Source organism: Coregonus lavaretus, assembly GCF_964263955.1.
Source record: "Coregonus lavaretus genome assembly, chromosome: 20".
Lineage (NCBI taxonomy): Eukaryota > Metazoa > Chordata > Actinopteri > Salmoniformes > Salmonidae > Coregonus > Coregonus lavaretus.
Window position 1 is genome coordinate 13,088,541 of NC_140007.1, and position 25,676 is coordinate 13,114,216.

At 42.2% G+C, this 25,676-nt stretch overlaps 1 protein-coding gene across 1 annotated transcript; it reads left to right on the forward strand.

The window, feature by feature from the left end:
* Positions 1 to 25,236, forward strand: LOC311147385 (immunoglobulin superfamily member 21-like; the record flags this gene model as incomplete). The annotated part of the gene is made up of 10 exons (XM_084184081.1): positions 1 to 127; positions 4,372 to 4,484; positions 4,941 to 5,062; positions 5,243 to 5,361; positions 5,737 to 5,852; positions 21,397 to 21,922; positions 24,263 to 24,363; positions 24,736 to 24,928; positions 25,013 to 25,051; positions 25,157 to 25,236. Exons 1-10 carry the CDS (start codon positions 73 to 75, stop codon positions 25,234 to 25,236), a joined length of 1,464 nt encoding a protein of 487 aa, XP_084040207.1. The 5' UTR covers positions 1 to 72.
* Positions 25,237 to 25,676: the final 440 nt, after the last annotated feature.

Genomic DNA, 25,676 nt, shown 5'->3' on the forward strand with positions numbered 1-25,676 from the left:
GGCACATTATCGGCGATTTGTCGACTAAAAGTAGATGGAATGTAAACTTGACCACACACACTAACAGGGAAGATGAGTTGTGCTTTTTCTCAGTGTCTCGTCTTATATATTTTGGATTTAGCAGTTGGTAAGTCTCAGTTTTTTATACTATAAGGAGCATTTTGTTCTTATTAGCTAAAACGTTTTTATTTTATTTCTAAAGCTCAATGCAGTAGACTATTTCACATAAATATATATACACACACATACATATATAGATACACATATATACACTGAACAAAAATATAAACGCAACATGTAAAGTGTTGGTCCCATGTTTCATGAGCTGAAATAAAAAATCCCAGAAATGTTTCCATACACTCAAAAAAAGCTTATTTCTCTCAAATGTTGTGCCCAAATTTGTTTACATCCCTGTTAGTGAGCATTTGTCCTTTGCCAAGATAATCCATCCACCTGACAGGTGTGGCATATCAAGAAGCTGATTAAACAGCATGATCATTACACAGGTGCTGCTTATGCTGGGGACAATAAAAGGGCACTTTAAAATGTGCAGTTTTGTCACACAATACAATGTCACAGATGTCTCAAGTTTTGAGGGAGCTTGCAATTGGCATGCTGACTGCAGGAATGTCCACCAGAGCTGTTTCCAGATAATGTAATGTAAATTTCTGTACCATAAGCTGCCTCTAACGTCGTTTTAGAGAATTTGGCATTACGTTCAACCAGCCTCACAACCGCAGACCATGTGTAACCACGCCAGCTCAGGACCTCCACATCCAGCTTCTTCACCTGCGGGATCTGAGGGGGGGGGGGGGGGGGGGGCGCCAAAGCCCGCCAAGGCCCACCCATGGCTGCAACCTTGCCCACTCATTTGAAATCTTTGAAATTGTTGAATGTTGCTTTTATATTTTTGTTCAGTATATATATATATATATATATATATATATATGCAAGCAAAGAACCGTTGCAGCCTATAATCATTGGAAAATTCATTCTGCAGGGTTTAGAGCTATAGCGTATCACAGAAGTATGTATGTGCACTACCGGTCAAAAGTTTTAGAACACCTACTCATTTAAGGCTTTTTCTTTATTTTTACTATTTTCTACATTGTAGAATAATAGTGAAGACATCAAAACTATGAAATAACACATATGGAATCATGTAGTAACCAAAAAGTGTTAAACAAATCAAAATATATTATATATATGAGATTCTTCAAATAGAAGAGTGTGCAAAGTGTATATATGTATATATTATCTACATACATACTTCTGTGATAGGCTATAGCTCTAAACCCTGCAGAATGAACTTTCCAATGATTATAGGCTGCAGCGGTTCTTTGCTTGCAAGTTTGAAACTCATTACACAGTAGCCTAGATTGACTGCAAACAGTGTCAAGTCATTGATAGCCATCTAAAAGGATTAGTTGAAGATCTTTGTCCGTGAGGAGATTTGCTTCAGTGTCTGTACATTGAGTGCTCATATTAATGTTTGATGTAAACAAAAGTTGCCTGATGCCAGTGAGGCTATGATGTCACAATCCTAGTTACTCAATCCAGTTTTTTGATTGATTATCTGAGGGATAAAGGCTGTTTGTTTGGCTGACCCATTTTACAGGTAATCTGTACTCTAAAATGATTAAATGCCACTGCCCCAAGGCCTAGGCCCTGACACAATGCCAGCAACAAAAACACTGAGGATATGCATTATTTCAAGCATCTAATATTAGTAACATGAGTTTGAGTGTGTGTGTGTTTGTCTGTCTGGGTCTTTAGTCTTGCTTGCCAGACGAATGGCACTCCACCTCCAGCGGCTCGTGAGATCAACTTGGTCTGTGAGTGGGAGAGAGAAAGAGAGAGATAGTCATCTCCTTGCTGCCGTTCTGTCTGTGCTTTATTCACCCCCCCCATCCCATTTGCCGTAGCTGAGTTAATGCTCGTAGGGATCAACTACATTATGCCTTGAGTGAGCCCATTTTCAGAAGAATCAAGAGTCACAACAGCGCCAGGCTCTAATTCTCTGATCACCGTATAATCAGAAAACATTGGACTAGGTATGGGTGTACTGTATAGAAGCCCAAAATGTCCTCTGTTAGATACAGCAGATGACAGCTGTCCGTCATGGTGCCTGTTCAGAATATGGGACCCGAGGAGCTTGTTGGTCAACGTAGCGCAGCACTAACATGAGATGAAGTGAACCCTGGGTATTTGCAGTGGATCTTCAACAGACTACTGTACTTAAACCATTCATCATTAAGTCTGTTGCAGGAGAATGTCTATTTCCTGGTGGTTATATACGGAGTCTGGGCTCTAGTTGGGTGACTAGGGACTATGGCTGTCTTTTGTGCACTGCAGAAGACAATGGTGATGCAGTTAAGGCCTAACCTCACCAGCAGTAACTGATGAGGAGGATGTTGCTGACAGCCTCAATAGCTAGGTTAGGTTTAATAGTCACCAAACAGAAGAAACGGACTGAAACAGAGCCGGACTACTTTGTCCTATAAGAAACCCTTGTTATTCTATAATATATTGAACACAACCCTGATTTGGATTGTAGATTCTTAGTGGAATGTCCCCTTTAAGAAATGTCAACTGACATCATAAAAACACCTGAGTCAAGTCTTTTTGCCTTCACCTACAGGACTCCCGCTTACAGAGTTGAGTGTCAGCTCTCTTTGCTCCAAAGAGCTGCTGTATATTTTTTAATGTTTTTAATGTACGTATGTAGCACAAGCCCCTCCAGCTCTCTCCTCCCATTCATGTAGTATCTGGAGCAGGACGCAGAGCGATGTGCCGAATGGCTGGGTCTGTAGATGAAAAGCTGGGGGATTAGCGGGAAAAACATGGTGAAAAATAATCCACCATGATGTCAGGGTGTAGAGGCCAAGGTGGGAGGGAGGAGCTGGAATGCTACACTTGCATTATTATATAACACTGTGGCTGCATTTATACAGGCAGTCCAATTCTGATAATTTTTTCACTAATTAGTCTTTTGACCAATCAGATCAGCTCTGAAAAATATCTGATGTGAAAGGACCAATTAGTGGGAGAAATCAGAATTGGGCTCCCTGTATAAAAACAGCCTATTTGGTCTTTTAACCAATCACATCAGATCTTTTCACATCAGATCTTTTTCAGAGATGATCTGATTGGTCAAAAGACCAATTAGTGAAGAAAAGATCAGAATTGTGCTGCCTGTCTAAACGCAGCCTACAACACTCACAATATTTACTTAATGTAAAGCTAGTTGAGATTATTTCTGCGCTTATGAAAGTGCAAATGAAAACATATCATTACAGTGTATTAATTCTCAGAGAGAATGAGGTCGCTACTAGGTTTCTGTGGCCTCAGATGCCTGTGCAGGGTAGAGATAGAGATTAGTGCTTCTAAGCACTATATCCTCTCTTGACTTGTTTAGGAGACAGGTTGGCTTTTAATTCACCATTCTGACCTTTTTAACCTGACTGAGCCACAGCACTTAGCACACAATAAGACCACGCCAATGGGAGAAATAGAGTACCAGCAACATGCACTAGTGGTGCCACTGGTTCTAACATGCGTCCTTTGTCCTGATCTTGTCCACATTCTGATTGTGGCCACATTTTTAGACAGGTGTAGACGATTAAAAGACACATTATGATCTGATTGTGATCAGATCTTCCTGACCACCTCCGGAGGTAGTCAGGCACGCATTGTGTCTGGATATCTTACAAGTGTAGACAGATCTGGACAGTGAAACCATTTAAATCATCATTATCAGGTGTCAACATTGACTTATGCCAATATGTCTTAAAAATATATATATTTAGAAAGAATAGCTGTGAAATCATTTGCATACAGGGAGGGACCATGGAATCTGGTCACAATGCGGACACAGTTATTAGACAGTTAAGAGACACATTTTAATACCATGTGAAGACACATTTCTGAAAATGTGTGCACAATCAGCACCACAATTAATTAATGAACAAGCCAATAATGAATCATTAAAGAAAAGGGGGAAAAAGTGTGCACATTATATTGCTATCCCAAGCTGTAATTGCCTGCATGAGACAAAATAGATGACGCTTTGGCCACATAGCCTTGATAATGCACTATTAATAATCCATTACAGCTAGCCCGTAAGGTTTGATTCCCAATGCTCCAGAGAGAGGGAGGTATGGTCATTTGGGAAGTATAGTAACAATCTTTGATGGCCATTAGGAATCATAGAATAGAATAGAACAACTTTACATCTAATGCATGCCTATAGCATGTTTTGCGCTGGTCTATGCTATGGGTTTCATGGAAGGGAGTTGACTATACATTGTGGAGAGAGATGTGTGTGGAAATGTGTGTAACAGATATTTTACTTATTTCTTTGAACCACAGGCTATTTAACTGTCACTCTTGAGTCCCTCCCTCCCATTGTCATTGGAGACACAGTGACACTCAAGTGCAATTTCAGGACAGATGGCAACCTGCGAGAGATTGTGTGGTTTCGGGTGAGTAGGGTTGCCTTGATATCCCTGTATGAACCGTTTGGTTGTTTGCAACAGCACATATCTTGTGTTTACTTCTATGAGAAGCTTTTGACTAGGCCGGCATTGTTATCTACTGTTTTCAATTGACACTTCAATTAAAACGCTGACACATCCATCAAAGCTTTGTTCAGAAGAGACAGAGCATTAGGTACAGTACATAACAAGCTATCTGACTTCTGAAGAGCTACTAGGTTTGATAAGGTTTTTTAAATAATAATTATAATAATTATATTATTATAAGCTCCTTGTGAAACTAACTAAACTGATAAAAGGGGCAAAAGAAGAGGCTTCAAAGCTCTCTAGGCTTCATGAATTGGAAGATAATAACTGTTCATTGATAGTGTTTTGTGTAGAAAGCTTGTTTTATATGGACACATGCCCAGGATGTATAATGTGATGTATTCTTGAACTTTCTAGGTGACAGAGGGTGGCAGTGCCAAGCAGAAGATCTTCACCTACGATGCCATGTACAACAGCAACTTCTCCCATATGGAGGACTTCCGCAGACGAGAAGACCTGGTCTACCAATCAACTGTCCGGTAAGCTTGACCTGTAGTCTGCAGCCTCAAGAAAGAGAGCATTGGTCAGTGTTTTCACTTGCAAGCTTAGGCTTATCTTACCAATTTTTTATTTTCTTAGAAATGCTTTGAGTACACGGAAAAGCTCTTTACAACTCATATCTTGTATTATCTTCACTAGTTTTGTATTTGTGTTGCCAGGCTCCCTGAGGTACAGATGGAAGATGACGGGCCATATGAGTGCCATGTGGGGATCTACGACAAGGCCTCTAGAGACAGGGTGGTCTTAGCCTCAGGCACCATCGTGCTCACTGTCATGGGTAAAATTTAAGAAAATTAATGTTATATAGATATGATCATGTGGTACTGGATAGGATTTTGTGAGTGGCAGGTTTTGTAGCCTTTGTCCAGCATCCATGATTATTTAGTGTTTTAACAGTTTTCATTACCACAACTATCAGCATTTTTATCACCTGCCTCCCCCTACTGTTGAGATGTGGGAAATGCACAGAAGACTACTTTCTGCCATCAACTACAGACATGAAAAACATGTCTGTTTCATGTTTTAGTTTAGTTTTTTTATGTAGCCCTTTGGAAAATACTTGGGGAAAAATAATGAAAATACTAGACAAACTTTTCCTATATGTGGATGGTTTTCTCGTTTTAGTCCCAGGCTCTGCTCTTTTCCTCCCTAGTGCCTCCTAAGTCCATCTCTGTAGCGGCAGCAGACTGCCCGGCCCCCTTCAGTCGCTACGAGGCCCAGAACTTCACTCTAGTCTGCATCGTCATGGGAGGAAAGCCAGCCCCTACGGTGAGTTTGCCCACATGCTAGCTGAGGAACACTCAACTCCGTTCTCTAATATCGAGGCAGAGTTGAGTTTTGATAACTGGTCAGGGGATTTGCTAGCAACAGCATTGAGTCACCATCAGTAAATTCTTGTAAAAATGTCAATTCTGAAAACGCTTACCTGTTCCTGTACAACTGCGATCCTTCTGCGGGGTGCTGATATTCATACTTTTAATACAAACTTTTAGCAAATACGAGCACTGACTTTTTCCCTCATTGGGGGGCGGAGGCGCTCAAGATGGTGGCATGAGAGCTTGTAGAATTTCTAGCTGAGGAACAATTTTAGGGTTTTCTCACAAAGTTTATAAATTTAGGCTGCAGTTTCAACAACAAAAAAATATAGCTATACAGTGTAGCAATTTTGAATAATTTTGTAATTAATCAAGCCATTGAAATATTTTTTTGACAATTTCCAACAAACAAGCTATCGAAAGGTTTCAGCGTGTTTAGCAAACATTAGCTAGCTAACATCTTCATAGCTAGCAGCATGGAGTCAGGACATAACCAAACTGTTGCTGAGATAACGGCTGTTGAGACTTCCAAGGAGAAAAGAGGCATTGCTGAAACTCGTTCATATGCTTGTAGTGTAGAAAAAGGAGTGAATGTGATTCATACCTGAATACCCCAACCAAGGTGCAACTTCCAGAGGCTGAGAAGCGAACCATCACTGAGTCAGCTATAGGACAACATCATCCACATCCTCACGGCTAAAATCAAAGAGAGCGCAGATCATGGACTTGGTGAAAAAGAACACTGTCAGCATCGTTAACCTGAAGAAAGCGATTGATTTCAATGCTAAGGAAGTAAATACTCTGAAGCAGCAGAACGCAACACTGAAAATTCAGGTTACAAAGCAGGAGAAGAAACTCACAGAAATGGTGTCAGAGGTTAACGAGACTGACCGGTACAGTCGGAGATGGAATCTTCAAATTTACGGAATCGCTGAAAGATCTGATGAGAACATCAAAGCAAGGGTGAAGGACATTTGCAGGGCAATTGTCCCGGAGACCAAGCAGAGTGTTGTTGCAGGTTCCCTGGATGTGGTGCACCGCCTGGGTAGAGATGGGGAGAACAACCAGCCACGCGACCAGTGATCATGAGATACATCTCCAGGACAGCGAGGGATCTGACATGGAAACGTGCAAAGAAAAATTACTATTTAAAGAACAACAACCTGAGGTTCAAGGATGACCTGACAGCATTTGATAAAGAAGCTCGGAATCATCAGTGGCCGATGATTGAGAGAGCAAGGAAGGAGGGGAAAATGCATACTTCGCGGGAGCCAAGCATTTTGTTAATGGCAGGGAAATTTGCGCTGTCGCCTAGCTTGATGGCTACTGGATTAACCAAGTGAGTGGTGCAGGAATTATTTTTATTTGCAACTGGTAAAGCGTTTTATTTTGTGAGGAAAGAGCATTATTTGTGTGAGCCAAGTGTTTTAGGTAATTTTTTTTACGGCAGGGAAATTTGCACTGACACTTGTTTTACCGATCCATGGTGCAAAAGTCAGATTTTATTTGCAATTGGGAAAAAATGACGTTTTCACTTTAGATCTACTACCTGCGTGGTGCAAAGGACTGTTTTTATTTGCAACTAGCAAGAATGTTTCATTTTGTGATAAGCCATTTCATGTGAACTTATACAAGTTTCATATTCTTCATATAGTCACTGTGATAGTACAGTCGTGGTCAAAGGTTTTGAGAATGACACAAGTATTGGTCTTCACAAAGTTTGCTGCTTCAGTGTTTTTAGATATTTTTGTCAGATGTTACTATGGTATACTGAAGTATAATTACAAGCATTCCATAAGTGTCAAAGGCTTTTATTGACAATTACATTAAGTTTATGCAAAGAGTCAATATTTGCAGTGTTGACCCTTCTTTTTCAAGACCTCTGCAATCCGCCCTGGCATGCTGTCAATTAACTTCTTTGCCACATCCTGACTGATGGCAGCCCATTCTTGCATAATCAATGCTTGGAGTTTGTCAGAATTTGTGGGTTTTTGTTTGTCCACCCACCTCTTGAGGATTGACCACAAGTTCTCAATGGGATTAAGGTCTGGGGAGTTTCCTGGCCATGGACCCAAAATGTCGATGTTTTGTTCCCCGAGCCACTTAGTTATCACTTTTGCCTTATGGCAAGGTGCTCCATCATGCTGGAAAAGACATTGTTCGTCACCAAACTATTATTGGATGGTTGGGAGAAGTTGCTCTCGGAGGTGTGTTGGTACCATTCTTTATTCATGGCTGTGTTCTTAGGCAAAATTGTGAGTGAGCCCACTCCCTTGGCTGAGAAGCAACCCCACACATGAATGGTCTCAGGATGCTTTACTGTTGGCATGACACAGGACTGATGGTAGCGCTCACCTTCTCTTCTCCGGACAAGCTTTTTTCCAGATGCCCCAAACAATCGGAAAGGGGATTCATCAGAGATAATGACAGTCCAATCCCTGTACCTTTTGCAGAATATCAGTCTGTCCCTGATGTTTTTCCTGGAGAGAAGTGGCTTCCTCGCTGCCCTTCTTGACACCAGGCCATCCTCCAAAAGTATTCGCCTCACTGGTGGTTCCTCGATCCCGCAGCTGAATCAACTTTAGGAGACGGTCCTGGCGCTTACTGGACTTTCTTGGGCGCCCTGAAGCCTTCTTCACAACAATTGAACCTCTCTCCTTTAAGTTCTTGATGATCTGATAAATGGTTGATTTAGGTGCAATCTTACTAGCAGCAATATCCTTGCCTGTGATGCCCTTTTTGTGCAAAGCAATGATGACGGCACATGTTTCCTTGCAGGTAACCATGGTTAACAGAGGAAGAACAATTTCTATTTATTTATTTTTATTTAACCTTTATTTAACCAGGTAAGACAGTTGAGAACAAGTTCTCATTTACAACTGCGACCTGATCAAGATAAAGCAAAGCAGTGCGATAAAAACAACAACACAGAGTTACATATGGGGTAAAACAAAACATAAAGTCAAAAATACAACAGAAAATATATATACAGTGTGTGCAAATGTAGCAAGTTATGGAGGTAAGGCAATAAATAGGCTATAGTGCAAAATAATTACAATTAGTATTAACACTGGAATGATAGATGTGCAAGAGATGATGTGGAAATAGAGATACTGGGGTGCAAATGAGCAAAATAAATAACAATATGGGGATGAGGTAGTTGGGTGGGCTAATTTCAGATGGGCTGTGTACAGGTGTGGTCCTCTGTAGCTCAGCTGGTAGAGCACAGTGCTTGTAACGCCAGGGTAGTGGGTTCGATCCCCGGGACCACCCATACACAAAAATGTATGCACGCATGACTGTAAGTCGCTTTGGATAAAAGCGTCTGCTAAATGGCATATTATTATTATTATTAAGGTGCTCTGACAACTGATGCTTAAAGTTAGTGAGGGAGATAAGAGTCTCCAGCTTCAGAGATTTTTGCAATTCGTTCCAGTCATTGGCAGCAGAGAACTGGAAGGAATTGCGGCCAAAGGAGGTGTTGGTGTAGTGTCGAGAAACCGTTACTAATTATGCTCTGAAACAAAGGAGTCTGCTTATACTGTACTTCGATTATACGTTTTATTTATATCACAAGTTTTCAGCATAAGTTTACAGACGTCTGCAGCATCCGGAGAACAGTGTCCCAAAAGAATATGTCTGTTCTGATCTTCTTTGTTCCAACCCAGTACTTATAATCTTTACCAAGATATGGGTGGTTCCCCATACTGTCCAATCACCTGTCTCCAACAAACAGACTTCCTCTGTTCTATGGGGTGTCACTCTAAAACGGCTCCCTGTAAAACTGAATAAACATCCTCTCAGGTTCCACTTGAAAACATTAGCAAAGTCATAATTCTTCATACACTACATATTTCCCCCCTTCGAGACTAACTAAAAGTCTCGAAAACAAAAAGAATAGGATTATGACAAGTAACAATTTCTCTTATTGATTATCTTTAACAATAAACCCAAAACACTTTTCTCTGGAGTGTAAATACATTTCTATGAAACATGAACAAATCTTTATGGAGTGTGAGAGCGAAAAACCTGTCTGGCAGCCTTCTTTCCAAACATCCATCCATCAATCAAGACAGTAAAATTCTCTCACGGCCCCTCTGCCCCAGGCAACCACCTAAGTACTCCAGATCAATTCATAAATCTTTATCAATGCATTTGAAACTATGATGCAATTAAATACACATGAAAGCCCCAGGAAACAAAATACTATCCAAAATGTCCACACTCAGGCTGGTCGACCCATCGGACCCTACTGTGGATTCCTCTCTATCCCTGCCTAGACTCCATGTCCCTAAGCATTCACGAAATAAACAAAAACATCTGAGATCCCCACATGTATCTAATAACAGTATATATCATTCTACAAAAATTAATACCTAATACAGAAAGAATATGACACAAATTATGTATTCCACATGCAAATATGTCTATATATCATTGCAGACACTGGAATGTACTCCACTACACTTCATCTCCGCAGCAGTGTCGACTTCCAATGCATCGTTGATGATGGAATCGGAACATTTCCACACCTTCCTTGTTCCATCTCCTCCAGTCCCTTCATATTGTCCTTTCATATTGTCCTTGTTTGAGTATTTCAATCTCTACATATTCCCCCATATGCTTCTGGAAGAAAAGAAAAGACCAAACAGTATCTTTTGCAAAACAACACATTCAAATTAAAACATCAATATCAACTAAGAATATAAAAATAATATATAAAATGAATCACATTATTCTATTTCCCCCCTTTGATTCATAACAAAACACTAAAATCACACTAATATTGAAAAACATTTGAAAAATAATGAGATAATCAAAATTGATATCTATCTATCAATACTCCTTTGAGTCTTCACAGAAGGTTAAACCCTCTTATCGTTTCATTTGCAAAACCCCTCAAATTATAGTTAATATTATCTATGTTATCTTCCCAAAATTTTACACCATACCATGGAAAAATCCCCACTTCTCTCTTAGACTTATCCTCCAATGATAGGCTTCCCAGACTATGAAACTTCTCTCTTTCAGAATCAGATGTATCTCTTTCCCTTTGCTTCCCCTCTTTTAAATAAAAAAAAACTAATATGGAAGCTTCAACTTCAACATGTAACAACATCCTATCCATCCATAGGTAAGAATATATTTTCTCACCACACAAACCCCTAAATAACTCCTATCCATCATATGTTTTATTAGAACAAAAACAACTTTTAGCCTTCACTGGTTACCTCTCCAATGCTTCATGAAGCGCTGTTAACTGATTTTCCTTCCTATCTAACAAATTCACATAGGGTATTTCTTTTAACCAAGAACACTTAAACCTAGGCCTAAACAAATGTTTCGACAACTACAAGGAAAATGAGCTGTATCACCCATCCTAACCCTAATAACAGTCTTTTCCTCTAAAATTGGTGCTAGAGCTATTGGCTCCCTTGTAATCAAATGTGATATATTTATGGCTTTAATAACTGTCAATGTTGAAGGAGTTAAATTGCTTCTCACTGTTGTTATAATAGGCTGAAGTGTTGATGTCATTGTTGCTAATTCATCCATTCTCCCTAAGGCTTTGAACTCTTGACTTGTATTTCCATCTATCACCACTAGTGTCACTACATTCACTCTCAGTCCTAACTCTAATCCCTCACTTTCAAACTGTTGGTTATAAAAAATACACTTATAATCACCTTGATCTTCCTGCTGGGAATTGTAAATATAGATACTCAATCACCCTCAATCTTCTCTTATCATTCAGCAACGCATACTTTCTCAATGCATCTGCTCCTAACAGATCTAAACTCCTGCCATATCTATCTTCTCACTAAACTCTAAATTTCCCTTCACCACTGTTCTCTCTCTCTTACTACTAACTTTGAAGCTTAGCTAACTGTCCTAGAGTTCCTTCAACCCTAGTTTTCCTAACTTTTTTTTTTTTAAATCTGACTTTTCTCCTAACTTTTAAAAACCCTTTCCACTGATTCATTCACAAAATCCTTTACCACAAATTTTTTCAATATGTGATCGGGAAGTCCCCACCTGCTTATGATTTCTTTACACATAGACTTGGCAAACGATTGAGCATCTTTTAGCCTAATTTGAAATCTCTTGGTGTAGGAATGTAACCAAGAATAACAGTCACCCTTTTAACATTATTTTTCAAACAGATTGTGCTCCTTCCTATGATATAATCTTTTCAAGCAAATATGGTTCCCAAAAACCCTACTCTTTTAAAATCTTCTACCAGACAGCCGTCTGGTGTACATCTTATTGTACAGTTCAACTTACACAATGCTTCTCCTCCCAACAATGCAATAGGTGTATGTTCTGATACCAGTATGGGTATTGTAATTTTTTGATTTTTATAGCAGAGCTCAATTGGTTCCATAAGAGGAATCAGCTGTTTTACTCCCTCGAATCCCTATCCTAATTAGTCAATTTTACATAGTGAGATGTGTAACCTCTTCAGGCTGAACACAGATAAAAGCTGTTCCGCTATTCACCATCACTTCTCATAGTCCTTTGTTTTCACTTCAATTGTTGGATATTTTTTCCCTAATTGGTGCTACCAGCTGACACCCCCCTTCGGATCTTCTAGGCACCTCTAGAATCCTTGCTCCTTTAAGGGTTCACCTGTCCTCCAGATGATCTTCACTTGCTCCTGTATCTTCCTCTGAAATTCCCTCTTTCCAGAAACTATCTATGGATATGAAACAACTTGTACCACTAGTTGTGGCTGATACAATTGCATTTGACCTCGTTCAGTTGAAGCTATGGCAGTGATTGTTGATTTGGTGCACACTGATTCTTCATAACCAAAGCCTTTATTCTCCTTCTTCTTCTCCCCCAGTTGTATTTGATCAAGTTTTCTGAGAGTTTCTTGGTCCTGTTCTTTCTTGTTGTTGACATATCGGTATTCTTCAAAAGCTTATATTCTAAGTTCTGTCCTCGAAATATCATCTTCCATCATCTTCTTACTTGTGCTCTCTTTCCTTCGCCTCAATGTATTCTTCTCCTCCAATTCTTGGGATCCTTTTCTCAGCAGTTTTTTTTCTCTTCTGTATCTTCAGCTTCTTGAGTTGTTCTTCCAGTTCTCGTTGTCTCTTCTAAATTATTCCCCTTATCCAGGCATAATACACTTCAGTCTATATCTCTTTCTATTTCTTCTTTGCTAATCATTGTTGGATAAAATCCTCTTGAATATGAAGCACCTTTAATCTCCAAGTCTTCATCTTTGTCTTCATCTTTCCGAACCTCATTCTTCTCTTAGTTTCCAGACATCTCGGTTTTTTCTTACTTCTGGAGTTTTGGATTCATCTTTCTGGTCGCCTCTGCTTCTCCTCTCTCTATTATTCAATCACTTTCATCATGTTGATGACGTCAGGGTTAAGATTCCCTTCACTGGCTATGGTTGTTCAATGTCAGGCCAACTTTTATTCCCTTTTCCAGATAACCTTTGGTTAATGGTATTGCAATGTTTACTATTTTCAACTATATCAACAGGTGTAATTACTTTCATAGTTCTGATGTCCTTTTTCCCCCATGTAACAACTATTTTATATTCCTTTATTGTAAATTATTTCATTATTTTAGAATATATAGCCTATAGCTTCCTCCCTATTTTTTTTCCTCTTTCTATTTTTTTTTCTTCTTCCTCAAATTAATTAATTAATCAATTAATTTATTCATCAATTTATTTATCTATTCATTTTATTTTATTTTACCAAATTATTGATTAGTGGCAATCTTACCACATCCAATCAGGGAAGTAAATGAAAGTAGTCAACTTCAGAGCAATCCAAAAAAGAAAATACCTATAATCCAGCAACACTACAGTACTCATAAACCAATTGCTTAATAAGCACCCAATGACCTCAATTTTACAGAATAATGTCAGTACTCGATTCCCAACACAACTCTAACCCACTCATGCACAAAAAACTCCAATACGCAATTACATCAATTGATCAGTCTGTTGCCAAGTCCCTGTCAAATTGTCATAACATCAAATATCCTGTAGGGGAAGGTTTTGTAAATATAACAGTACTGGCCTTAGTTTTACCTGGTCCCGTTGCAGCAGACTCTTGTCGCGTGATGTATACGTCAGCACTTCAGCTCTCTCTCTCTCTCCTCCTTCCTCTTACCATCTCTCATATGACAGAATAACAAAGGACAAACAATAATTTAGTATTTTATGCACACACTGAGTTATGTCAAACATTCAATACTCCTCCGTTCACATTTGCGCTAAGAAATAAGCAAACAACTTATATTATAAATAACTCAATAACATTTTATTTTATTTATTTTAATCCGTCAACATATCTCTAGTTTATCAATTCAATAGGTCACAAGAAAACAGTTTCATCTTCAAACAACAGCGGATGTAACAACCAAAATACACCATTAGCCTCTAAATGTTCCCTTCTCTTTGTTCCTTCGTTCGTCTGCGTCTCCCCGCAGAAGAGTGTAGCAGAGGAGTGGCATATTTACCCCTACGTCACTCTAGAGACATAAAATCACACGCATGCGCAGTCCATTCATCACTGCGATTTCACAGTGGAAGGAGCTCTCTCCCAGCTCTCTTCACCCCAGACAACAGAACGTTAACAGTCCCGCTATACCTCCTCTCTTTTACCCCTCATAGACAAACAATAACACTTAACAGAGCTCACAAACCATAGGACACAATCCCACGCTATACTAAACACAGTTCTGGAGGCTCGATCCATTCCAATGGACCTCCAAGGTAAAAATACAGTGCACGGCACGCATCAAATTAGCATGTAGCATGTATAAATTAGCATGTAGCATGAAGCATTTAGCATGCCGCATTTAGCATTTCTACCTCCGCTACGTCGTAAAATTCCTTTGTTTCTCTAAATTTCTGCTACCACGAGGTCCCGCCGGAAATCTAATGAGCGGTTACATCAAACAAATGATTCGTCAACCACAAGCTGAGCGGTAACATACAATCAAAATATACCACAGCCTCAAGCCCCCTGGACTTACCTACTCCACCTAACGTGTTATAGGATTTTTTGGCCCATCATAATGATCGCCTCCTCAAGAGGGCTAACGTAGATTCGTAGCGGTTCTAAGTTACACACATATGCCTAGGCCTTATTCCTCTCAATCTATTCTTCTTGAACTCTTTTTCAAGCAAAATATCCCCATAGACACTCCCCCCTTTTTTCGCTGTTTACCAGCGCAAACAAATTTAGAATAGTTAGAACAGACCCCCATTCCACAGCAATAACAGCAACACCAGCACACACAAGTATTTTACACGGTACATCTCCCCAGCGCACACACCCATAACCAAACGAACCAAATCGCACACAAGACCGTGAGAAATCTCACCTTATAAGCCGGCGTCTTGAGCGGGAGTCACTTCGCTGCTCATGAATGTAACACAGGAGAGACGCAGACCGGCCCAATCACTCGTCGCCATTTGTAGTGTCGAGAAAGCGTTACTAATTATGCTCTGAAACAAAGGAGTCCGCTTATACTGTACTTCGATTATACGTTTTATTTATATCATAAGTTTTCAGCATAAGTTTACAGACGTCTGCAGCATCCGGAGAACAGTGTCCCAAAAGAATATGTCTGTTCTGATCTTCTTTGTTCCAACCCAGTACTTATAATCTTTACCAAGATATGGGTGGTTCCCCATACTGTCCAATCACCTGTCTCCAACAAACAGACTTCCTCTGTTCTATGGGGTGTCACTCTAAAACGGCTCCCTGTAAAACTGAATAAACATCCTCTCAGGTTCCATTTGAAAACATTAGCAAAGTCATAATTCTTCATACACTACATTGGCTTTGGGGATGACCAGTGAGATATACCTGCTGGAGCGCATACTACGGGTGGGTGTTTCTATGGTGACCAATGAGCTAAGATAAGGCAGGGATTTGCCTAGCAGTGATTTATAGATGAGCTGGAGCCAGTGGGTTTGGCGACGAATATGTAGTGAGGACCAGCCAACAAGAGCGTACAGGTCACAGTGGTGGGTAGTATGTGGGGCTTTGGTGACAAAACGGATGGCACTGTGATAGACTACATCCAATTTGCTGAGTGGAGTGTTGGAGGCTATTTTGTAAATGACATCGCCGAAGTCAAGGATCGGTAGGATAGTCCGTTTTACGAGGGCATGTTTGGCAGCATGAGCGGAGGCTTTGTTGCGAAATAGGAAGCCGATTCTAGATTTAACTTTGGATTGGAGATTCTTAATGTGAGTCTGGAAGGAGAGTTACAGTCTAACCAGACACCTAGGTATTTGTAGTTGTCCACATACTCTAGGTCAGACCCGTCGAGAGTAGTGATTCTAGTCGGGTGGGCGGGTGCCAGCAGCGTTCGATTGAAGAGCATGCATTTAGTTTTACTAGTGTTTAAGAGCAGTTGGAGGCTACTGAAGGAGTGTTGTATGGCATTGAAGCTCGTTTGGAGGTTTGTTAACACAGTGTTCAATGAAGGGCCAGATGTATACAAAATGGTGTCGTCTGCGTAGAGGTGGATCTGAGAGTCACCAGCAGCAAGAGCGACTGTGACACTCTGGCTCCGGGACTTTTGTATTTGAGCCAGGGTGTATTTTGTTATGTTTGGTTGGGTGTTTCTAAGTGTTGTATTTCTAGGTTTGGTCAATGACTCCCAATCGGAGGTAACGAGTGTCAGCTGTCGGCTCGTTATCTCTGATTGGGAGCCATATTTATTTCTGTATGTTTTCCTGTGGGGTTTGTGGGTTTTTGTTCCGTTTCAGTCATAGTCACTGTTGGACTTCACTATCGTCTTTTGTTTTGTATTTACGTGCTTTATCATTAAAGTCATCATGTTCACTCAACGCGCTGCGTATTGGTCTGCACCTGTTTTAGACGATCGTGACAGAAAAACCCACCATAAAAGGACCAAGCAGCGTGTCAAGCGGCAACAGGACCTACCTACACAGGAGTTATGGACGCCTATCAAGGATTCATGGACTTGGGAGGAGATACTGGATGGAAAGGGTCCTTGGGCACAACCGGGAGAATATCGCCGCCCTCGTGAAGAGCTGGAGGCAGCTAAAGCCGAGAGGAGGTGGTATGAGGAGGCAGCACGGAGTCGAGGCTGGAAGCCCGTGGGTACTACCCAAAAATTTCTTGGGGGGGGGCTAAAAGGGAGTGTGGCGAAGTCAGGTAGGAGACCTGCGCCTACTCCCTGGACTGACCGTGGAGAGCGAGAGTACGGGCAGACACCGTGTTACGCAGTAGAGCGCATGGTGTCTCCTGTACGCAGGCATAGCCCGGTTCGGTACATTCCAGCTCCACGTATCGGCCGGGCTAGATTGAGCATTGAGCCGGATGTCATGAAGCCGGCCCAACGCATCAGGCCACCAGTGCGTCTCCTCGGGCCGGCTTACATGGCACCAGCCTTACGCATGGTGTCCCCGGTTCGCCTACATAGCCCGGTGCGGGTTATTCCTCCTTCCCGTACTGGTCGGGCGACGGGGAGTATACAACCAGGTAAGGTTGGGCAGGCTCAGTGCTCAAGGGAGCCAGTACGCCTGCACGGTCCGGTATTTCCGGCGCCACCTCCCCGCTCCAGCCCAGTACCACCAGTGCCTACACCACGCACTAGGCCTTATGTGCGTCCCCAGGGTCCAGCATGCCTGAACTGCCCGTCTGCCCAACGGCGCCTGAACTGCCCGTCTGCCCAACGGCGCCTGAACTGCCCGTCTGCCCAACGGCGCCTGAACTGCCCGTCTGCCCAACGGCGCCTGAACTGCCCGTCTGCCCAACGGCGCTTGAACTGCCCGTCTGCCCAACGGCGCCTGAACTGCCTGTCTGCCCAACGCCGTCTGAACTGTCCGTCTGCCAAGCGCTGCATAAGCCGCCCGTCTGCCATGAGCCTTCAGAGCCGTCCGCCAGACCGGAGCCGCTAGAGCCTTCCGCCAGACAGGATCAGCCAGAGCCTTCCGCCAGACAGGATCAGCCAGAGCCTTCCGCCAGACAGGAGCCGCTAGAGCCTTCCGCCAGACAGGATCAGCCAGAGCCTTCCGCCAGACAGGATCAGCCAGAGCCTTCCGCCAGACAGGATCAGCCAGAGCCTTCCGCCAGACAGGATCAGCCAGAGCCTTCCGCCAGACAGGATCAGCCAGAGCCTTCTGCCAGACAGGATCAGCCAGAGCCTTCAGCCAGCCATGAGCAGCCAGATCCTTCAGCCAGCCATGTGCAGCCAGATCCGTCGGCCAGCCATGAGCAGCCAGATCCGTCGGCCAGCCATGAGCAGCCAGATCCGTCGGCCAGCCATGAGCAGCCAGATCCGTCAGCCAGCCATGAGCAGCCAGATCCGTCGGCCAGCCATGAGCAGCCAGATCCGTCGGCCAGCCATGAGCAGCCAGATCCGTCGGCCAGCCATGAGCAGCCAGATCCGTCGGCCAGCCATGAGCAGCCAGATCCGTCAGCCAGCCATGAGCAGCCAGATCCGTCAGCCAGCCATGAGCAGCCAGATCCTTCGGCCAGCCATGAGCCGTCCAGCCAGGATCCGCCAGAGCCGTCCAGCCAGGATCCGCCAGAGCCAGCCAGCCAGGATCCGCCATTGAGTCCGGTGCTGTCCCTTAGCCCGGTGCTGCCCCTTATCCTGGTGCTGCCCCTTAGTCCGGTACTGCCCCTTAGTCCGGTGCTGCCCCTTAGTCCGGTGCTGCCCTTTAGTCCGGTGCCGCCCCTTAATCCAGTGGGGTTTAGTTGGGGGGTGGTCATGTGGAGGAGGCTACGGAAGCGGATAGTGACTAAGGTGGGGTGGGGACCACGACCAGGGCCAGAACCGCCACCGTGGACAGACGCCCACCCAGACCCTCCCCTAGACTGTATGCTGGTGCGCCCGGAGTTCGCACCTTTAGGGGGGGGTACTGTGACACTCTGGCTCCGGGACTTTTGTATTTGAGCCAGGGTGTATTTTGTTATGTTTGGTTGGGTGTTTCTAAGTGTTGTATTTCTAGGTTTGGTCAATGACTCCCAATCGGAGGTAACGAGTGTCAGCTGTCGGCTCGTTATCTCTGATTGGGAGCCATATTTATTTCTGTATGTTTTCCTGTGGGGTTTGTGGGTTTTTGTTCCGTTTCAGTCATAGTCACTGTTGGACTTCACTATCGTCTTTTGTTTTGTATTTACGTGCTTTATCATTAAAGTCATCATGTTCACTCAACGCGCTGCGTATTGGTCTGCACCTGTTTTAGACGATCGTGACAGCGACATCATTGATATACATGGAGAAAAGAGTCGGCCCAAGAATTGAACCCTGTGGCACCCCCATAGAGACTGCCATAGGTCCAGACAACAGGCCCTCCGATTTGACACATTGAACTCTATCTGAGAAGTAGTTGGTGAACCAGGCAAGGCAGTCATTTGAGAAACAAAGGCTATTTAGTCTGCCAATAACAATGCGGTGGTTGACAGAGTCGAAAGTCTTGGCCAGGTCGATGAAGACGGCTGCACAGAACTGTCTATTATCGATTGCGGTTATAATATCGTTTAGGACCTTGAGCGTGGCTGAGGTGCACCCATGACCAGCTCAGAAACCGGATTGCATAACGGAGAAGGTACGGTGGGATTCGAAATGGTCGGTGATCTGTTTGTTAACTTGGCTTTCAATAACTTTCGAATGGCAATGATTTCAAGCACCACCATCCTTTTAAAGCTTCCAGTCTGTTATTCTAACTCAATCAGCATGACAGAGTGATCTCCAGCCTTGTCCTCGTCAACAATCTCACCTGTGTTAACGACAGAATCACATGATGTCAGCTGGTCCTTTTGTGGCAGGGCAGAATTTTTGGGGGGATTAAGTTCATTTTCATGGCAAAGAGGGACTTTGCAATTAATTGCAATTCATCTGATCACTCTTCATAACTTTCTGGAGTATATGCAAATTGCCATCATAAACACTGAGGCAGCAGACTTGGTGAAAATTTATATTTGTGTCATTCTCAAAACTTTTGACCACGACTGTACATGTCCATTTCAGTTTTTTCTATTAATGTCAGGGGAATCCATAATATTTTGAAAAGCAAATCTTTTTTTTTTGTATTGTAAGGGTAAGAGTGCCAACTTTTTTTATTTCATTCAAGAAACTCATACCTGTTCCACAGATACTGAAACTGTCAATGGGGGAATGATATTTGGCTTTCATTTGGTACCAATCGGTTTGAGGTTGTAGATTTCAATACTCGAAATAATACTTTCAAAATCAATTGGATTCTGAAGTATATTAAGAACCAGAATAATATTTGGAATGTCTTCCCTAAGTATTTATTTGACTCTGTTGGTGGTTTAGAATTTCTGCTTCAGTGTAGTTTTGATGTTGAAAAAAATCTCTCATATGGGGAATTTCTTGATAAGTTTAGAATTCCAATAACCCCGAAAGAATATGCTATTGTTTCTGATGCGATTCCAATTATTATTATTATTTTATTTTTTTGTGGTTGATTTAGTACCGTAGATTTAAATTAAAATATATTCATTGGCAATATTAACATCCTCAAAGATAAATGTTGTAATAAACAGATTATGAATATTGTTTGTGATACTACATTTCCCTCAGCAAGATTTATTTGATCTAAGATCTATGGTGATTTTCAACTGCTAATAATATTAGGTAAACGTAATATTCACAAATGCAAATGGTCTAATTCAAAACCTAAGTTTTTTCACTTTATGAATGAATTTAAACAATATGGCTCTACTTTAACTAAAATGAAAAACAAAAAGGCAATTAAAACTTGTATTATTTATGAATATGATTTGTTTGTTTAGGATTCCTGGCAATGTAAAAAGTTTGTATGTATGCTTGTTTGCATGTGACTATTCCTCTTTTGTTTGTTGATATTTGTTTGTTAATCAAAATAAATAAAAAGGTCCTCATTGCTCATACTACGTAAACTGAGATTGGGTCCCTGCTATCCGGGATCCTTGGGACTTCCTAACTTTACCTTAACCCGTAACCATAACCATAACCGTAACCGTAACCGTAACCGTAACCATAACCATAACCATAACCATAACCATACCTAACCCTAACCTTAACTCTTACCTTAACCATTTAAAATGTCAACTTCAATGGGGTAGGGACTTCCCAAGGATCCCAGATAGCACAGATCTAATTTAATCTCAGCTCAAGTAGTACGAGCAATGACGAAAAAGTTGGTGGTTGTATTTGCTAAATGTTTGTATTAAAATTATGAATTTCAGCACCCCACGAAAGGACAGCGTTTTCAGAATTGGCATTTTTACAAGAATCGACTGATGGTGGCTCAATGTTGTTGCTAGCAAATCCCGTGACCAGTTATCAAAACTCAACTCCACCTCGATATAAAATAACAGAGTTGAGAGTTCCTCAGCTACCCACATGCAAACTACTCAAAAGTACTCCTACTGAAATATAATTTGAAGTAAGAAAACTCACTGCACCGTTGAAATGATTTGTGTTCTTGGTTGTTACGGGCTCTTACGATGTCGTTCTCCTCTCAGGTGTACTTCAAGCGTGACAGCGAGCTGATCGAGGTGTTCCCCTCTATTATGGAGGGTGGCAGGAGCCAGGGCAGGGGCCTGGCAGGGCTACGGAGCTCTAGGACCTTGATCAGCAGAGATCTGGATGACACCAAGCTGAAGAAGTCCCTCTCCCTGCTGGACCAGGACCTGGGGAAGCCCCCCCGTCTGGACCAGGACACCGGAGGGACAGGGAAGATAGGAGGGGCCGGGGAGGAGCCAGGGGCCCCGGGGGAGCCTGGTGGTGTGGAGGGGTCTGAGCCCAGCCCCACAACCACGGAGGTGATCCCAGAGACGGTGGTAAGCCGGGAGTTCCCCCGCTGGGTGCAGAGCACTGACCCGCTCTACTACTTCCAGCACAGGCGGCAGGTCTCCAGCGATGGCACCATGGAGGTCAGAGCCATGCTCACCTGGAGCCTCAACCCCCAGCTGGACAACGACGCCCTGTTCAGCTGCGAGGTCAAGCACCCAGCTCTGTCCATGCCCATGCAGGCTGAGGTCACTCTGTGTGGGTACCAGACCTGAGCATGCCCTTCCACCTTCTACCTTCCCTCAGATACCAGGCTCCCAAATCGGTTTGACCATGAAAATCAGCTGGATACCAAATACTCATGTCTCCTTGAAAACAGAAAGAATATGTAAGGGATAATCAATGAGGGGCTACACGTTCTATGGAAAATAATGAAAGATGTGGAAGGTGATCTTCCACGGCGTTGCATTATTTTACAGAGAACGCATAGAGCCCTGAGTTGATTATCCCTTTTATACCATAGCTATAGTTGAATACATTTGCCGCTAGAATGTGTTCATTTGTCGGTAGAAATGTGTTCAACATCCACTGAAGTAGCTAGCATTACAAGTTTACTAGACAGCTACACTAGTTGCCGTGGTAACCAAACAAACAGATTTGCGAGTTTAACTAACCAAACCATCAGTCCTAGCTTGCCATTATGAAAATCGAATTCAACAATACCAAAGTTTTCAATTCGACTTTTGCTTTCATAAGCAGCTCAAACATAGAAGATGTAAGAATTAACTCTATAGCCATTGAATTTTACAGTGCAAATATACTGTGCATTATAGGGAAATAATGCACGCTCTAGAATGCCCTTCAAGCCAATCAGAAATAAGTATTCAACAATGCCATGGTATAATCCAAAATAATATTGTTCCAAAATATTAGTTAAAGTCCAAATTCACTATAGGTTTACATTTTTTTACTGAATTAATGGAAATGTTCATGGTGTCTGAAAACTCTGAATTTAGGGAATATATATATATATATATATATTTATATATATATATATATATATATACACACACATACAACACTACTCAGAGATAATGCATTCAGTAATATCAGAAAACAATCACTTCCCAGCCTAAAGCATCAGCCAACTACAGGAATATACGGTACTCATATGCTTTAGCTCAGGATCCAGCAGCAGCCAGCGACTATTTAGAGGCAGTGACTCACGTAATGAGGATGATCCTTAATAGAGTATTTGTTCAGAGCATCCATTAGTTCTGCTTAGAAACGCATTAGAAATCTCACGGCAGATCAGCTATTTTTTACACCGTTACATATGTAATCACATAAGCACACACACCTACCCACACTATGCTCTGTATGCAGTACAGCCACGGGCATCAGTTTATGATGAATACACGGCAAACCTCATATCAGTAAGTATGAGTGGATTACTAGATATAGTGGAGATTTATCACAATCAAAAACAGCTGTTCCAAGACTGCCATGCTCATATACAAAATGGACTCATAGGCTGAAAGCTTTGTGCACGGTATACAGAGAATATATACTGAACAAAAATATAAACGCAACATGTAAAGTGTTGGTCACATGTTTCATGAGCTGAAATAAAATATCCCTGAAATTTTCCAGACGCACAAAAAGCTTATTTCTCTAAAGTTTTGTGCACAAATTTGTCTACATCCCTGTTAGTGAGCATTTCTCCTTTGCCAAGATAATCCATCCACCTGACAGGTGTGGCATATCAAGAAACTGATTAAACAGCACGGTCATTACACAGGTGCACCTTGTGCTGGGGACAATAAAAGGCCACTCTAAAATGTGCAATTTTGTCACACAACATAATGCCACAGATGTCTCAAGTTTTGAGGGTGCTCGCAATTGGCATGCTGACTTCAAGAATGTCCACCAGAGCTGTTGTCAGAGAATTGAATGTTCATTTCTCTACCATAAGCCGTCTCCAACATCATTTTAGAGAATTTGGCAGTACGTCCAACCGGCATCACAACCACAGACCACGTGTAACCACGCCAGCCCAGGACCTCCACATCCGGCTTCTTCACCTGCGGAATCGTCTGAGACCAGCCACCCGGACAGCTGATGAAACTGAGGAGTATTTCTGTCTGTAATAAAGCCCTTTTGTGTGGAAATACTCATTCTGATTCGCTGGGCCTGACTCCCAAGTGGGTGGGCCTATGCCCTCCCAGGTCACCCATGGCTGCACCCCTGCCCAGTCATGAAATCCATAGATTAGGGTCTAATGAATTTATTTCAATTGACTGATTTCCTTATATGAACTGTCACTCAGTAAAATCGTTGAAATTGTTGTATCTTGCATTGATATTTTGTTCAGTATAGATGAGTTGCTGCATTTATTCCTTTATAAATAGTTTATGGGACAAATAAGGAAAAATAATAGAAGTGATTTGTTACTGACTGCACTGACTGGAAGTCACTCTGGATAAGAGCGTCTGCTACACGACCAAAATGTAAATGTACAATTTGGTTAAAATATTAAAGATTAGATCAGATAAAAAAATATGTAACATTGATTGTTTGTATTTTATTTCCCTTTAGCTGCTCCCAGGGGCCCCAAACTGTCCATGTCGCCTGGTAAGGCTAAAGTAGGAGACACTGTCCGCATTACAGTTCAGGGCCTCCAGATCTCTTCCACTGGGGTGAGTACATGAGAAATGCTTTATTCTTACCCTATTTGTACCAATAAGTGCATCCAACTGTAGTAGGAAATCACAATCATTGAAAGCAAACCTTTTTCAAGAATATAACACTTCACCAACAGGTGTCGCACTATGACTATAGAATACAACTGGTAGATACATTTGGATGAAAGTATTTCAGCGTGTTTGATGGGATCAGTTTGAGTTAGGCGAGCTGGCAAGGCACATAATCAATAATCTTGATCACAGAGTAATTATTTGGGATGCAAGGTGACTTGTACATCAGTGATTATGTGCAGTCCGGCTGTAATGTAATCAATCTCATACACACACATTATTTACAAAGGATGCTTTTCCCCATGCACTCTTCAGAACATGGTGTTCCCCGAGCCACTGTTCACCTGGACCAGGGTGGGAGGTCCTCTGCTGGACGGGAGAGAGGACCATAATGGGAGGGAGTTGGTGCTGGAGAGAGTACCAGCCGAGCTCAACGGCTCCATGTTCCGCTGCACTGCCCAGAACCCTCTGGGATCCACCGACACACACACACGGCTCATCGTGTTTGGTGTGTGTGTTCTCTATGTCAAGGGTTCTCTGTTACCCCCTCTCCTCATCCACATGACTTACTTTGTTTTCTCTGTTTTTACAGAAAATCCTAGACTTAAGAAGGGGAGACAACATTTTGTTGGTATGCATAGAGAGAATGGACAAAAGGAAACTAAATTCTTTGCAAGGCCAACATAAGACATGTAATTTTACTAAAGATGAACTAACACTTATTTATTTCTATTAGCAGATGCAGCCTATTGCAATGAGGCACTGGAGCTGACCACCATGCTGCTAATGTTAGCACTGACATGGGACATGACGTGAACAGCAAAATGGACCCCTGCCCTTCTCCAGTCTCACTAGTCTCTCGAGTCTCTCCTCTGTCACTCACTTCCCCATCTGCTGGAGTTCCAGCGACAGGAGCTGAAGCACTGTTCACTTTTCATAAAAGCAGCTTAGGAAAAGAAAAACATTGTCAGAAAGAAGATAAGAACTACATACATTCTAACTGTCTAATCTTTTATGTTGTCATTCTGCCTGCTTAACTGCGTCTTCCTTTTTGTCTTTCAACATCCTATGACCCCACTATCACAGTGGTTACGTTTTATGGTAGACCCCAACGTGTTAGAGGCAATTTTAACCAAGTTTGTGTGGGCTGGCCCGCATTAGACATTTCTTCGCATCTTCCTGTTATTTGAAGGTCAGAACACACAATATTACATGTTTTTGACATACCTTGGTCAGCAAGTCCTTGGATAAAATAA